The 16,681-nt window shown below is 44.3% G+C and overlaps 1 protein-coding gene across 1 annotated transcript in view; it reads right to left on the bottom strand.

The window, feature by feature from the left end:
* The window catches only part of TBCK (TBC1 domain containing kinase), a 367,627-nt gene that overhangs the window by 239,304 nt on the left and 111,642 nt on the right, over nt 1–16,681 (bottom strand). Inside the window, exons 17-18 of the mRNA XM_089680503.1 lie at nt 2,593–2,719; nt 894–944 (exon numbers count right to left, since the gene is read on the bottom strand). Coding sequence (XP_089536629.1) covers nt 894–944; nt 2,593–2,719 — 178 coding nt within the window. The remainder of the gene's footprint in view (nt 1–893; nt 945–2,592; nt 2,720–16,681) is intronic.

The raw sequence follows: 16,681 nt of genomic DNA, 5'->3' as shown, positions 1-16,681 counted from the left end.
CACAACAATTATATTAAATAAAAATTAAAAAAAGATACCTGCCCTACTCTGTTTTACAATAATCATATTTGTCAGAAAAGCAGACTTGGAGTTTTGACATTGTGTTTGGCAAGATCTGATTCTAGAAAATATGAAGACAATTTGTTGACTATTCAAAATGTATCATTTAGAACTGTAGTAAAACAAGCTATATAAGCATATTTTATTTCGGCTTTATGCAGCTTGTACAGTATTGTTATTTCAACTGTGATTTGGAGAGTAGTAGATCATTAAAACCTGCTAAACTACCAATTATATTTAGTAGAATGCTTGAAGATTCTGCACTGCACTGCATGATTTTCCTACAAACTGGAAAATAACTTTTACTACTATCTGCCATTTTGATCAACACTCAGTGATTTTATTTTACCTAAAATACTGTAGTGCTATTTGTGTTTATTGAATATTTGTGGAATATGCAATACATTTTTATAAAAACTTCTCCCCAGCTGTCAGTGAATACTGCACACAACCATAAAAGATTATGTAAACATTATTAAACCTTTAAAGCCATTATAGGGGATATGGATATGGAGACTTTTGCCTTATCTTTATGCTAACAAACCTGGACCATTAACATGCCATAAAACATGTGACTTCAACCATCACATGGCATTCATAGCAGTTGGATTTTGTTTGAACAGATACTTTGGTGATGGAGGTGTGTTTTTCTAAGTTAGGCTAGAAATGCATAAAGTGTGGAACACCCTGCTTGGGTGGCCAGACAGCAATGTTGATTGAGTGCACAAAATTAAGGTAATAGACAACTATCAGTGCTATATAAACACAATCTACCATAGCCATTATCAAAAAAATAATCATTATGTTCTCATTTAAAAGTAGTAGACCCTTACCTTCATTGTTAAAATTCAAGTAGAGGAATGGCGCACATAAAGAATCCAAGCCTGTCAATACAAAAAGCACTGCATTAAAGAGTATTTTCTCTATAGGCTTGCTTTATCTTGAAATCAAAACCCCAAGTCATCCAACAATAAAGGAAATGCAGGTTAAAGCCCAACTCCAGACAATTTTTATAGGGTTTTTGTGGAAAGTGTTAGGCCTGTCAAGTCTGTGTCAGAATTCCCCTCACTTTCTATCCAGGTGACACCATGACATGAAGTGACGCTACCTAGTGAAAACAATAAGAACCTGAGAAAGGTTTCAGCCATTTTCCACTCTACTAAAAAAATATTGTGTCTCTGTTTAAGAGATTTAATCTGATTCCCTTTCCATTGAGGAAGGGTAGCTGGAAGTGAGCAGAAATATCACTAACAACCTCAGTCCTACCTAAAAAGAAAAGTAAGTTAACGTGGACCTGAACTCAAAAAAGAATTAAGATTTGATATGTTATAGGAAGCATCTTTTTTGGGCACTGATTGTGCAGTTTAGGTCCATTTTCAGCAAATGTGAATAAACGCACAAATGAAAAGTGAAGTACAGTATTTTAACTTTTAGAAAGGTTTCTTTTGTAGCATCTGAGAATATAATTTTGCTGCCTGTGTCACTGCTAGGGAGATTCACTCCTCTCAGTGGTGTCGCTATGGGGGTGCGGACCACAACTAGGTAACACAGGTCAAAGGGTTGACACCACTGGCATAGCTACAACTGCAACCCCACCCCTACTCTAGGGGGTCCATGTGTCCCCCTGTCACAATATTCCCTGTAACACTGTGTCACTGAGGAAAAGTAAACTCAGGGGGCACGGGCCAGGATATGGGCTGGCAGGCGAGTCTGTACTGAGCAAGGAGGTCTATACTTAGTGGAGAGGGGTATCTGTACTGAGGTGCGGAGGGGGGTCCTGTACTTAAGGAGGGTATCTATACTTAACGGGGGGGGGGGGTTACACAATGTTTTACAGCACCAGGTGGCACCAAACCTAGTGAATTTTATGCTTTACATACATTTGTTACTAAAAGGCTACACTGTAACATCAATCAGCTTTTGTGATGCTTCAGAGAATGTCACCCTTATGTAAGTTACAGAGCTTTTTGTGTAGTTTTATCATAAGCATGTCTACTAAGTTAAAATCTGTAGTTGTTCAGGCATCACAATGTAAAGCATGTTGTCATTTTCCTATAAGAGGCTGGTCTGCATAGATCATGATGGTCTCATGACTTGTACTAATCCCTCAGTTCTGCTCAATACTCTTGTGGGAATTTACTTTTTCCCATAACAGAAGAACTCTAAAGACTATACATGTGGATTTGCTATTGTTTAGGATTCACACTGTACAATTCATAAATTGGAAAATGTTCAGAATATGTGTGGCAATAGAAGAAAACCCCATCAAACAGACTTCTGCTCGCAAACAGTAATAGCTGTGAAACACACATCGTCAATATACTAGCTTTAGATATAGGTAACACAACACACATAACAGGAAAATGATAGTATAAGTGTAGTTTACCACACAAGTATACTAAGTTTGGATGGAAGACACACAATGCAAATAACAACAATATAATGATCAGAGTAAAACACCCTCCAAGATATGGAGTCTGGATAAAAGATACACAATACTATAAAAGCAATATGAAGAGTAGAGTAACTCACCCTGCCAGTATACTAGGTTTGGATGTGATACCACCCAAGCTTTTAGCACTCTTCGAAACTTTGCATGCCCTTCAGGTGAGGAGAGCAGCTCATCATACTGATGACAACGTGGAATATCAACTTCAATCTAAAAAACAATAGCAACACAACTCTATATTTATAACTCAGCTAGCAAATACTGCACTGTACTCAAATTATGGGCAGCTAAAGCAGAATGTCTATATGGCACAGGGTCATAAATAATTGTGAGGTTGTTACTGGGTAATACTGTTGCCTACAGGATAATTGGACACAGGCAAACAAAAGAGTTGTAAGTCAACAAGATGTATTCCCTCCAACTGCCATCATCCTTCATTCTCATACAAAAGCAGTAGTAGGCGTGAGCATAAGGCATAGGAATGGGTCCTGTGTCCCTTTAAATGAACTCAAAGAGGCCACCATCAAGCCCAGAACTCTCATGCAAAAGTAGAGAATAGAACGGATCCTGGACTACAGAGTCCAAACTTTGGAGCAGAGACCCAGGAGTTTGTCTTTTGGGAGAAAAACATTGGACTGTGCAGTAACTTGGAGAAAAAAAAAAAGGTTGCTCCAATCGATGAGTTGATTACCGAAGTTTCAGGATCCTTTCAAGAGTCTGAACCATTCTGTCCACAAAGCAAGAAGCCAGCCAAACGTGTCATGAAAGGAATAGCCTGAGAACTCAGCATAGCACACACGGGAGCTGGTACCTTGGTGAATATTCAAGGCGTAGGTGAAAGACCAAAGGGAAAAGCAACAAACTGGCAGTATTGATAACGCCCTATGGGAGGGGTGAAACGCGTTGACGCATTTCCGGTCCACACTCCATGCGCCTGACGTCATTTCCGGTGAGTGGAACGCACGCTGAGCGGTGCGTTCCAGCGGCCATCTTGGTTCACTGTTTGGTCTAAGAGGAGTCCTGTCTTTGTTCCACTGTGGATGTGAGAGTCCTGGAAGGAAAAGTTTGTATATCTGCTGGAACTGAAGCCTTTTATACATAATAAACATGCCTTTAGCAAGTGTTTAACATGTGAGTGGCCTTAATCTCCATTTGGAAAAAGTGACTATTGTGTGACAATATTATGCTATGTGAGTTTTTTTCTTTTGGTTGGATGGTGGAGTCTATTCGGAGGGTGAAGATTTTCCCTAGCGTGGCACCAAAGAGGGTTTAGGATCCCTAAAAATTCCTTAAAGGTCTTTTACTCACCAAGTTCTGGTGAGTGTATTCGATGTTGGTTTGTGCACGGGTGGAAGGTGAAAGTATTTTTTGAAGAAAAGAAGTTTGCACTTTTATTTCAACAATTTAATTATGTTTTCAGCACATGGACTTTTGGGTGTTTTTGTTTAAGATTAAGGGCAAACACTAATAATTTATGCACCTATTTTATATGATTTATTATATTGATTAATCATCTAAATTTGCGCTGTTTATTTATATTTATATTGTTTGTGTTTTCACGATTGGCAGAGCAGCATTTTTAGAGTGTTATTTGGAAAGTTTTGGCGCAGGAATAAGTTTTCTTGTATAAACATGGCAGTATTGTGTGCCCACAGAAAAATGTAGGTAGTGTTGATGCACTGGAAAGATAGGGACATTCAAGTTAGCATCCTTGACGCCAGGAAGTCTCCCTGGTGAAGGGAAGCAATGACTAACTTGGTAGATTACAGGTGGAATTTGTGCACTCGAATGAAGATACTGAGTGCTTTTAGATCCAGAATGGAATATATGCCCCCATTTGCTTTGGATATTGCAAACAGGTTTGCGGTCTTAAAGTAGAGACCTCAAAAGCTCTCATTTTCTGGCCAATGACCAGAGCAGTGTGGAGATCTGTTAGCTGGCACAGAGAAATTGGAAGGTTTGATAAATTGAAGCAGGCCAGAGGTAGAGATTTAGAAGCTTAATCATATGATGCACAATCAGGAAACATTGCCCCAGTGTTTCACTGTGTCTTCGGTGGTGAGACACTGACCAGAACTGTGACAGGGAACAGAGAGGCAATGATCACATAAGATTTATGGGATACTTGTAAGTTAGTTTATTTAAGAACATATACAAATTTAAGAATGTTATGCTATGTGTGATTGTATTTGGTTTCTTTGAGTGCGGGAGGAGTAAGCCCTGCATGATTCCAACCAGGACAGTCGAGATTTGGATCTACAGCCTTTATGAACTACCTAATTTATATTAGTATAGGTCATACACAGAAGGTAAGTGCTAGTCCAAGGGTATAGGAACACACAGAGATCTTTCACTTGGAGAAGAAGGGAGGATGGGCAATCATTCTTGAGAAAAATCAATGCACTGAAGTTTGGTCACTGTGTGGACACGTGTTATGACCAATGGATAATGGACAATGTATGGATTGCTAATATTGGAGCATGAATACAGAATGGACACTGGTGTTTATGCCTACTTGTTTTCTTATTTCAGGCTTTGAGTTCTGCAGACACTGTTTTTTAATTCTGCTGTTACATTAAAGTGTTACTAAACCCACAACAGTAAAATCAGTCTGTATATGCAGTAAAGCATACTTGTTATACACACTGTGGAACTTAAGGGGTTAATCCTCTGCATTGTGTAAAAAGGCCATTTGAGCCTGACTTCTCTTCTCCTCCTCTTGTTCAAATGTCCACGTCTTATCGCCTGATAAGACAGACTGAACCGTAGCCATTCTGCACATGCTCAGTTTGGTGTGTATTGCTGGAGAGGTTTTTTTTCTTGGGAGATTGCATGTGATCATCACAGGGCCAATTAGCACTGTCCTGACAGAGGTCAGGGGTTTTGAATCCTACTAGAACAGAAAGAAAACTCCTCCTACAAGCTATAACCAGTGCTCTGCTGAACACTGATAGAAGTTCCAAGACTGCTCTAACTGTTGATGAGAAAAGGTATTTAGCAGTTTATATTTACTAAAATAATTGCACTTCCATGTTCTGTGTACTGTGGGAGACCAGATAAAGTGAATGCAGGGTCCTGGGTTTAGTAACACTTTAATAGTTCTGAGATGAGTTGTAAGCTCTATGCACAGTTTATGATGACATGTAATTTTGTAAACCTGGAACAAGTGTATCTTCCATCTTTATACACTATACGTTTCAGGTAATGTACTAATACATTTTTTACACACACATACATATATATATAGATATATATAGATATATATACATACATACACACACACACTCACACACACACACACACACACACACACACACACACACACACACACACACACACAGTGCTGTGAGAAAGTGTTTGCCCTCTTCCTCATTTTTTTTTGCATATTTGTCACACTTAAATGTTTTTTTACACAAAGGCAACCGAGTAAATACAACATGCAGTTTTTAATAAAGGATGATTTCATTTATTAGGGGAAAGAAGCTGTCCAAACCTGCTTGGCCCTATGTGAAAAGGTAATTGCCCCTTAACCTAACAACTGGTTGGCAACAACTGCAAACGTGTTTGCGGTAACTGGCAATGAGTCTTTCACATCGCTGTGCAGTTATTTTGACCCACTCTTCTTTGCAGAATTGCTTTAATTCAGCCACATTGGAGGGTTTTACAGCATGAACCATTTCTCGCCCGGCAAATAGCAAATTGACGGTAGAGCGGGACTTTCATCGATCTGAGAGGGCATTATATGACGTCCTTTCGGATCGAACCTCGCACACGCCCACGGTGTCCATTGGACACAGCCGATGACAGATCTGTGTCCACGGCCTGTTGCTGGTACACAGATTGTCATAAAGTCTAAAAAAAAAAATACTTGAGCTTTAGAATATTGTCAGAAGAAAGGTTGCCGCTCTATACGATCATGATGTCCGGTCTATGAAATGGCCTCAACCGTAGTTCCGGCCATGCCCTCTAGAGGGCGTGGCTGGCACTACGGCGGAGGCCATTTCATAGACTGAATTTATGAATGGATAGAGCGGCGTCCTTTCTTTTAACAATATTTCCAATGGCTGGAAGCATTTTTGGATACCGCTCCCCCTTCTTCTGCAGGTGAGGTGACTTTAGACTGTATCTCAACTTGGGTTCCACCAGTAAGCCAAGTGAGATTGAGCTTGAGGCCTGAGGATCCTGGCAGAGTGCACAATTCATGGTTCCATCAATATTGGCAAGTCAATCAGGTCCTGAACCTGCAAAGCAGCCCCAAACCATCACACGTTTGACTGTTGGCATGATGTTCTTTTTACGAAATTCTGTGTTAGTTTTACACCAGATGTAACAGGACGCATACCTTCCAAAAAGTCCAACTTTTGACTCATCAGTCCACAGAATATTTGCCCAAAGTCTTGGGGAAAATCTAGATGTTTTTAGGCAACTGTGAGATGAGCTTTTGTGTTTTTGGTTAGCAGTGGCTTTCCCTTTGGAACTCTCCCATGGATGCCATTTTTGCCCAGTCTCGTTCTTATTGTTGAACCATGAACACTGTACCTTAACTGAAGCAAGTGAGTACTGCAGTTCTTTAGATGTTGCTCTGGGTTCTTTTATGACCTCCTGGATGAGTCACCGTTGTGCTCTCTGAGTCATTTTGGTAGGCTGGCCACACCTGGGAAGGTTCACCACTGTTCCACATTTTCTCCAATTGTGGATAATGGCTCTCAGTGGTTCGCCATAGAAATTGCTCTGTAACCCTTTCTAGACTGATACATGTCAATTACTTTGTTTCTCATCTGTTCTTGAATTTCTTTAGATCGATGTGTTGCTTTTTGAGATCTTATAGCATGCTACACTTTGTCAGACATCTTCTATTTAAGTGATTTCATGATTCAACAGGTCAGGCCGTAATGAGGCCTGGGTGTGACAAGTGAAATTTAACTCAGCTTTCCAAATAATGTAATTAATCACAGTTGATTCATGATTTAGCAAGGGAGGGACAATTACTTTTTCACATATGGCCAGGCAGGTTTGGGCAGGTTTTTTCCCTTAATAAATGAAAACATCATCAAGTGCATTTTGTATTTATTTGGGTTATCTTTGTGTAATAGTACAATTTATTTGATTATATGAATCATTTAGGTGTGACAAATATGCAAACTAAAAAAAAAAACAGGAAGGGAGCAAATACTTTTCAGTGTGTGTGTGTGTGTTCCATGTATATTTGGTCACAGGTACAATGTTAGTTTTTTTTCAGGTGTTTACCAAAACGTATTCAAGCTATAGTTAAATAATGGATATGGGCTGAAAGTGCACACTCTCAGGTTTTATTTAAGGGTATGTACATCCAAATTGGAGGAAGGGTTTAGGAACTACAGCTCTTAAGAGTAGCTATCTCCCTTTTTCAAGGGACCAAATGTAATTGGACAATTGAATATAATCATAAATAAAATGTTCGTTTTTAATATTTTGTTGAGAATCCTTTACTGGCAATGACTGCCTGAAGTCTGGAACATTATCAGAGACTGGGTTTCCTCCTTTCTGATGCTTTGCCAGGCTCTAACTGCAGCTGTCTTCAGTTGTTCTTTGTGGGTCTTTCTGCCTTTAGTTCTGCCTTCAGAAATTGAAATGCATGCTCAATTGGGTTGAGATCAGGTGATTGACCTGGCCATTGCAGAATATTCCACTTCTTTTCCTTCAAAAGCTCCTGGGTTGCTTTTGCAGTGTGTTTTGCATCATTGTCCATCTGTACTGTGAAGTGCCATCCAATCAATTTGCTGAATTTGGCTGAATTTGGGCTGGCAGTATATCTCTAAACACTGCAGAATTCATCCAGCTGCTTCTGTCTTCTGTCACATCATCAATAAATACCAATGACCCAGTGCCACTGGAAGCCATCCATGCCCATGCCATCACACTGCCTCCACCATGTTTTACAGATGATGTTGTGTGCTTTGGACAATGAGCTGTTCCAAGCCTTCTCCACGCTTTTTTTTCCCCGTCATTCTGGTACAGATTAATCTTCATTTAATCCATCCAAAGAATGCTTTTCCAGAAATGGTCTGGCTTTTTTAGATTTTTTTGGCAAAGTCTAATCTGGCCTTTCTGTTCTTCAGGCTTATGAAAGGTTTACACCTTGTGGTGAACCCTCTGTATTTGCTCTCGTGAAGTCTTATCTTGATTGTAGACTTTGACAATGATACGACCACCTCCTGGAGAGTGTCCTTCACTTGTCTGGATGTAGTAAATGGGTTTTTCTTTAACATAGAGAGGATCCTGCGATCATCCACCACTGTTGTCTTCCGTGGACGTCCATTCCTTTTTTTTGGCACAATATTATAAAAACACAGGAAGGGAGAACAAAAAAAAATAAAAATAAAAAAATGTTTAACAGATCCCTTATTTTACAGAAAGAGGGATGAAATTACAAAACTTGCAAATCAAATATGTGAACTACCAAAAGGTTAATTTATTAAAATAAAGCATGAGACAGGAATGCCAGTGGAAGCTGTCCAGTCAGCTAATGGATGTCCATATAGATTATATTTTTAATAAAGACGAAGCTGGGGAGATGCTACCAAAGTCCAGGGTAGTGTTGGATATGACTGAACCAATGAGATACATTAATGGAAGTCTCCTTCGCTTGAATTGAAAGGTCAGCTATAATTGGATGGAGCCCATAATAAATTAAAATATCTGCCAATGTTAATTTATTTTCAGCTATGTATACTTTGTCCTCCAGGTACATGTTAAGGTCCTTTAGAATGGTTTAAACATTTTGTTTAGAAGATAATCTGTCTACACGAGTAATCCTATATTCCAACCACTGTTGTACAATTACCTTCTCTTCTGTTGAATCACCAAGGAGTTCCTCTTTTCTGGCTTCCATAACAGCTTCAACTCTTCTGGGAAGGCTGTCCACAAGGTTTAGGAGTGTGTCTATGGGAATATTTGACCATTCTTCCAGAAGCACATTTGTGAGGTCAGGCACTGATGTCAGACAAGGAGGCCTGGCTCGCAGTCTCTGCTCTAAGTCATCCCAAAGGTGTTCTATCAGGTTGAGATCAGGACTCTGTGGAGGCCAGTCAAGTTCCTCCACCCCAAACTTGCTCATCCATGTCAAAATAGACCTTGCTTTGTGCACTGCTGCGCAGTTATGTTGGAGCAGAAAGGGGCCATCCCCAAACTGTTCCCACAAAGTTGGGAGCATGAAATTGTCCAAAATATCTTGGTATGCTAACCCCTTAAGAGTTCCCTTCACTGGAACAAAGGGGCCAAGCCCAACCCCTGAAAAACAACCACACACTATAATCCCCCTTCCACCAAACTTTACACGAGGCACAATGCAGTCAGGCAGGTACCGTTCTCCTGGAAACTGCCAAACCCAGACATGTTCATTGGACTGCTAGACAGAAAAGCGTAATTCGTCACTCCAGAGAACACATCTCCGCTGCTCTAGAGTTCAGTGGTGGTGTACTTTACACCACTGCATCTGACGGTTTGCATTGCACTTGGTGATGTAAGGCTTGATGCATCTGCTTGGTCATGGAAACCCATTCCATGAAGCTCTCTACACACTGTTGTGCTAATCTGAAGGCCACATGAAGTTTGGAGATCTTTAGCTATTGACTTTGCAGACAGTTGGCAACTTCTGTGCACTGTGTGCTTCAGCATGCGCTAACCCCGCCCAGTCATTTTACGTGGCCTTCAACTTCGTGGCTGAGTTTCTGTTGTTCCCAGTTGCTTCCTCTTTGTTACAATACCACTAACAATTGACCATGGAATATTTAGTAGCAAGGAAATTTCACGGATGGACTTATTGCACAGGTGGCAACCTAGCACGGTACCACGCTTGAATTCACTGAGCTCCTGTAGAAGCAGTCTAGCATGCCTAGGTGCTTGATTTTACACACCTGTGGCCATGAAGGTGATTGGAACATCTGAATCCAATGATTATAATTCAGACCTGAATGCAGCGCAACAAAATGTCGGCAAATTGTAACGGTTTTCCTTGGAACCGGGTGACTTTATGTGAGAAAGCCGTGTGTGGGCGCTACTGCCACTGGGGGAAAGAGGTGAAGCGGGTGTGCGGAAGCTTGTGTGATGTCATTGGGTAATGCATGATGTCACCGGTAAACATGTTACGTCACCCCGTCACAAATGGCAGTCTGAGTGCCGTGCGCATGAACAAGCGGTGTTTTGGAAGCGGAGTCACCCAGAGCAGATCCCATACCCATCTGTAGTTTCTGTCTTGGAACAAAGGAATCAAACCGGGAAAAGAAGCCTGAAGAGTTGATCTCCTGTGCTGACTGTGGGAGCAGTGGTGGAGTTGTGAGGAGATCCCTGTGAATGATCATGCATTATCATCCCTGTAATTGCCTTAACCAGCTCTTTGCTGGCATCTGGAGTCTATTCATTGAATTACCATGCTTGTTTGACCTATGTTACCATATAGGTCCATTATATGAGGTGAGCGGCCATCCTATTCCTAGGTGGACGTGCACTGATTTCATATTTGTGGAGCAGCACTGTCGGTTGGAGTTGTGGAGCACAATTTATTCAAACACATCATTTATTGTTTTTAGGACTGTTTTAACACAAGGACTTTTATTTTATCTATTTTCACTTGGACACCTACTTGTTATATGTTATTTGGTATTTATTTTTGTCAATTTCATTAAATGATATGAGTTAGCACAACACTATTGATATTATATTATTTTAATGATTATAAGTCATATACCTTTTCTTTACATATTGAAGAAATTCAAATTCCAGCTTTTAACCCCTAGACACCCCATTCTTTACTCACTTATCTGAGATGCTCTTGGTCCAAGGGTTTGCAAAAAAGACGGATGTCACCCCATTTTTTTAATCATGGGCAGATCCAGACAGGTACACACGGCATCAATAGGAACCAAAACTGTATCTTTATGCCTAGGAATTATGTTAGCAGACTGAACTTTCTCAGATACAAAATCATCCAAAGAGGATAGGTTTCAATCCTAATTCTCAAGCTGAGCCTGCAGAAACATCTGCAGCTGCAGGAAGGGCTGAAACTAGGGAAGGGGAGGGGGTGGGCACTGCACTGAAAGGGCTCTGCTGACAGGCCCAGCCCAGCGCTGAGGGCCAGGAGGAGGTGTGGGCTGTGTACCTCTCCTCCTTCCTGCCATGTTTGTAATGGAGTGGGTGGGCTGTGCGCCACCCTCCCTCCGAGTGTGTCACCAATAGAAAGGACTGTGACCCCACCCTGCTAGAAGAGGACGAGGAGGGACCATGTATGGCTATCAGGGACAGAGGAAGCTCTATGAAGAAAAAGTGTTCCAGGTAAAAAGCTGCTGCTGTCATGCTGCTGACCACTATGTGTAGGCAAAGAATTAGGAGTACCACTGGGGCTGTAAAAATGAAATGATAGCATCTCCCATGGCACCTGCTAATGCCCACTCAGGATCTCTAATGATTTATCTTCCTCCTCAGCCTTTTGGGTGCTGTGCTGACTTCCCCACACAGATAGTACACAGAACCCGGCACCACTTGCATCACAATTATTACTATTATACAGGATTTATATAGCGCCAACAGTTTGCATTGTGCTTTAAATTATAAAGCGGTACAGTACAATTTCAATACTGTACAGTTCAATACAGAAGGAATATGAGGGCCCTGCTCATGGAGCTTACAATCTAAAGGAAGGGGAGGTGGTACAAAAGGTGATAGCTGCAGAGATGATCTGATGGAGGTTACAAGTACAGTTCTTAGGTGGAGGTGGTGTAGGCTTCCCTGAATAAGTGAGTTTTCAAAGATTGCCTAAAGGCGAACAGCGTGGAGGCTGACCAGATATATTGGGGTAGGGAGCTCCAGAGAATGGGAGAGGTTCTGGAGAAATTCTGGATGCGAGCATGGGAGGAGGTGACAAGAGAGCTAGAGAGCAAGATGTCTTGGGAGGAGAGGAGCAGATTATTTGGACGATATCCTACAGATGAGAATCTGCTCTCCAGTTGCTAGATGGGGGGCACAGTCTCTGATGGGGGTGCTGCTTCAGATTGAGTGCGGCTTCGAACGAGTGCATAGATGAAGCAGTTAAACGCAGCAATCTAATTATGCCTTCTCTACTTTCACAGGTAAATGCTCCTTTCACCTACCTCCACTCTTAACTCCAAAACGCATTGACTCCTGCTGCCTTCCTCCTGGGTAAATGCTCCTTTCACCTACCTCCACTCTTAACTCCAAAACGCATTGACTCCTGCTATATTCAGAACAAATGGTGTATTTATATTTTTGTATATGTTGACCAGTTCTCACCTTTAGCTGCACCCGTTTTACGATCGGTGTCTGTTTCCTGAGAGAATCATCCCCCACTCCTCATGTGATCTTTATCAGCTTCTAATTGGGGTGGAGTTGAATGCTCATTTGAGCATCTCCCTATAAATTTAGATCAGCTCATGGGGGAGATCTCTGATGGGGGGCACAGTCTCTGATGGGGGTGCTGCTTCAGATTGAGTGCGGCTTCGAACGAGTGCATAGATGAAGCAGTTAAACGCAGCAGTTGAACTAAAGCAGGAGAACCCAAGCAGCAGGAAGACACAACAACAGTTAGAAGCTCTACTGCATGCTGGAAGACTGCAAGCAAACACCCTGGGAAACCTCTTACATGCCTGAGACCCACTCTGTGTGCCTTTATATAATACGCCCCTCTTCTCATCATATTACTACCCTCTGTTCCCAAATCTCATTTCTCTACCCCTCTGCTCCACCCCACAACCTGTACATCTCCCCCTCACTGCTATCATCTCCCTACTACTGCTCTCTTCACCTCCCCAAAATGTCTCTTCCACTCCTCCTTCTCATTTTCCTCTCCTCCATTCCCAAATTCCATTCACTATATCCCTCTGCCCCTCCCAAACATTTGTATATCGTGTCCTCACTGCTTCCCTCACCCCTCTATGGCACCCACCACCTCCTCCTATTATTCCACTCTCCCACTGACCCCAACACCTCCACTAGGAGTTTCTCACGCTCCTGCACATCCCGCTCCCATGCCACCTTTCTCACCCTTCTCCTCCTAGCCGCGGGGGACATCTCCCCAAATCCTGGCCCTCCACCTCCCTCACCCGCTCAACACCCTCCCACTTCCACGTCCTACTGCAACCCCCGCAACTTAGTATCTGTCTCCCTGCTCCCTAAAATCTCTCCCCCATTTTCATGTGCACTCCTGAACGCCCGTTCGGTGTGCAACAAGCTTACCGCCATCCACGACCTCTTTGTTTCCCGCTCCCTCAACCTCCTGGCGATCACGGAAACCTGGATCCAGCCCACTGACTCTACCTCCCCTGCTGCACTCTCCTATGGAGGTCTCACCTGGACCCACTCACCCAGGCCTAACGGTCGTAAAGGTGGTGGGGTTGGTCTGCTCCTGTCACCGCAGAGCACCTTCCGAGTCCTCCCAAACCCCCCCTCCCTATCCTTCTCCTGCTTCGAGGCCCACTGCCTCCGACTATTCTCCCCAACCCCCCTGAAGATTGCTGTGATATACCGGCCTCCTGGATCCATACCCCGCTTCCTGGATGACTTCTCCTCCTGGCTGCCCTTCTTCCTCTCCTCTGAGCTACCCACCATAATTCTTGGGGATTTTAACATCCCTGTCAACCTCGACAACCCGGACACAGCCCGTCTCCTCCACCTAACCTCCTCCTTTGCACTTGCACAGTGCATACAATCCACTAACCACTCCAACGGAAATATCCTTGATCTTGTCTTCTCCAACCGATGTGCTCCCCACAACCTCACTAACACCCCCTTCCCTCTCTCTGACCACAACCTGATCACCTTCTCTATCTCCTCGTCCTCCAACGCCTACCCCTCCAAATGTCACACTACTACCAGCCGTAACCTCCGCAACCTTAACCCTGCCTCCCTCCACTCTGCAGCTGATCAACTCCACGACCGCATCCTCCCCCTGTCCTGCCCCGACTTGGCTTTGACCGCCTACAACAATGCGCTCTCAACAGCCCTTGACTCACTAGCGCCTTTAACCACACGCAACACCAGACCCCGACCGCTCCAGCCCTGGCAGACTGATCACACCAAAACCCTCAAACGACAAAGTCGTGCCCTGGAGCGACTATGGCGCAAAACCAAATCCAAACAAGCCTTCACCCGCTACAAATCTGCCTTCCGCACCTACACCTCCTCCCTCCATGCTGCCAAACAGGCCTACTTCTTGACCCTCATCAAGGCCCTCTCCTCCAATCCTCGCCGACTCTTCTCTGCCCTCAACTCTCTACTCTCTCCACCCCCACCTCCACCCAGCACCTCACTCACTGCCCTTGAGATTGCCAATCACTTCAAAAACAAAATTGACACAATTCGCAAGGACATTGCCGCAACTCACACGCCCTCTCAACCTGTCCCCTCTCACACAGCTACCCCCTTATCCCCCCTCCCCCTCGACATAACCCGCAGGGACTTCGTCGCTGCTCAAACTCTCTCCAACCCCCTTCACCCTCACTCAGCTACCCCCTCATCACCCCTCTCCCACGGCCCCACCACTGCTCTGACCTCCTCTTCCACCCCACCCTACATTCCTCATACTGAAGCTCCCCCAACACTCCACACCTTTGACCTTACTACCATCGAGGAAGTCTCCAAGACCCTCTCTGATGCCCGCCTCACCACCTGCCCCCTCGACCCTATCCCCTCACAACTCCTACGACCTTCCTCCTCCTCCATCCTACGCTCCCTCACCCACATCTTCAATCTCTCCCTCTCCTCAGGCACTTTCCCCTCCCCTCTGAAACATGCACACATCACCCCCATACTTAAAAAGCCCTCCCTGGACCCCAATGACCCGAACAACCTCAGACCCATCTCCCTGCTCCCATTTACATCTAAACTCCTCGAGCGCCTAGTCTACACCCGCCTATGCTCTCACCTCAACGACAACAACCTCCTCGATCCCCTACAGTCCGGCTTCCGTCCCCTACACTCCACCGAAACTGCCTTACTCAAACTCTCCAACGACCTGCTAACCGCCAAAGCTAATGGACACTATTCAGTGCTCCTACTCCTTGACCTCTCTGCGGCCTTCGACACAGTCGACCACCCCCTCCTCCTCAAAAAACTACACTCCCTCGGCCTCAGAGATTCTGCTCTCTCCTGGATCTCATCCTACCTGTCACAACGCTCTTTCAGCGTTACCTATAATGCTACCACCTCCCCCTCACTCCCCCTCTCTGTTGGGGTCCCTCAAGGCTCTGTCCTCGGGCCCCTTCTCTTCTCCATCTATACCTCCTCCCTTGGCCAACTCATACACTCTCACGGCTTCAACTACCACCTCTATGCCGACGACACACAAATCTATCTCTCAACCCCCCACCTCACCCCCTTGGTCTCAGCCCGAATCACACACCTACTGAGCGACATATCAGACTGGATGTCGCTCCACTTCCTTAAATTGAACCTCTCCAAAACCGAGTTTCTTGTCTTCCCCCCAGCCCGGACACCACCCCCCATTGATTTCTCCGTCACATCCAACAACGCTACCATCAAACCCGCCCTGCAGGCCAGAGTACTGGGTGTCATTCTGGACTCCAACCTATCCTTCCAGCCCCAAGTCCAATCTTTAACAAACTCGTGCAGACTCCACCTCCGCAACATCGCCAAAATCCGCACGTTCCTAACCCCAGAAACCACTAAACAGCTCATCCACTCCCTCATCATATCACGACTCGACTACTGCAACTCCCTCCTCACTGGCCTGCCTCGCCGCTGGCTATCCCCTCTTCAGTCCATCCTGAACACGGCTGCCAGACTCATTCACCTTTCCAACCGCTCTGTCTCCGCCACCCCCCTCTGCCAATCCCTCCACTGGCTTCCGATTGCGCAACGGATCAAATTCAAAATCCTAACGCTGACGTACAAAGCTGTCCACCATACTGCCCCGAACTACATCACTGACCTAATATCCAAGTACCGCCCAGCACGCACACTCCGCTCCTCACAAGACCTCCTTCTCTCTAGTTCCCTGGTCTCCTCCTCCCATGCCCGCCTCCAGGACTTCTCCAGGGTGTCACCCATCCTCTGGAACTCCCTGCCCCAACCCATCAGATTATCACCTACTCTCCTCTCCTTTAGGCGCACCCTGAAAACCCATCTCTTCAGGGAAGCCTACCCCACCCCCTGCTAACTTGC

This window comes from Staurois parvus, unplaced genomic scaffold, assembly GCF_062004578.1.
Source record: "Staurois parvus isolate SC_StPar_1 unplaced genomic scaffold, SC_StPar_1.0 ptg000244l, whole genome shotgun sequence".
Classification (NCBI taxonomy): Eukaryota; Metazoa; Chordata; class Amphibia; order Anura; family Ranidae; genus Staurois; species Staurois parvus.
Note: the sequence above shows the minus strand (reverse complement) of the source record. Positions and strands in the feature narration are given on the sequence as shown.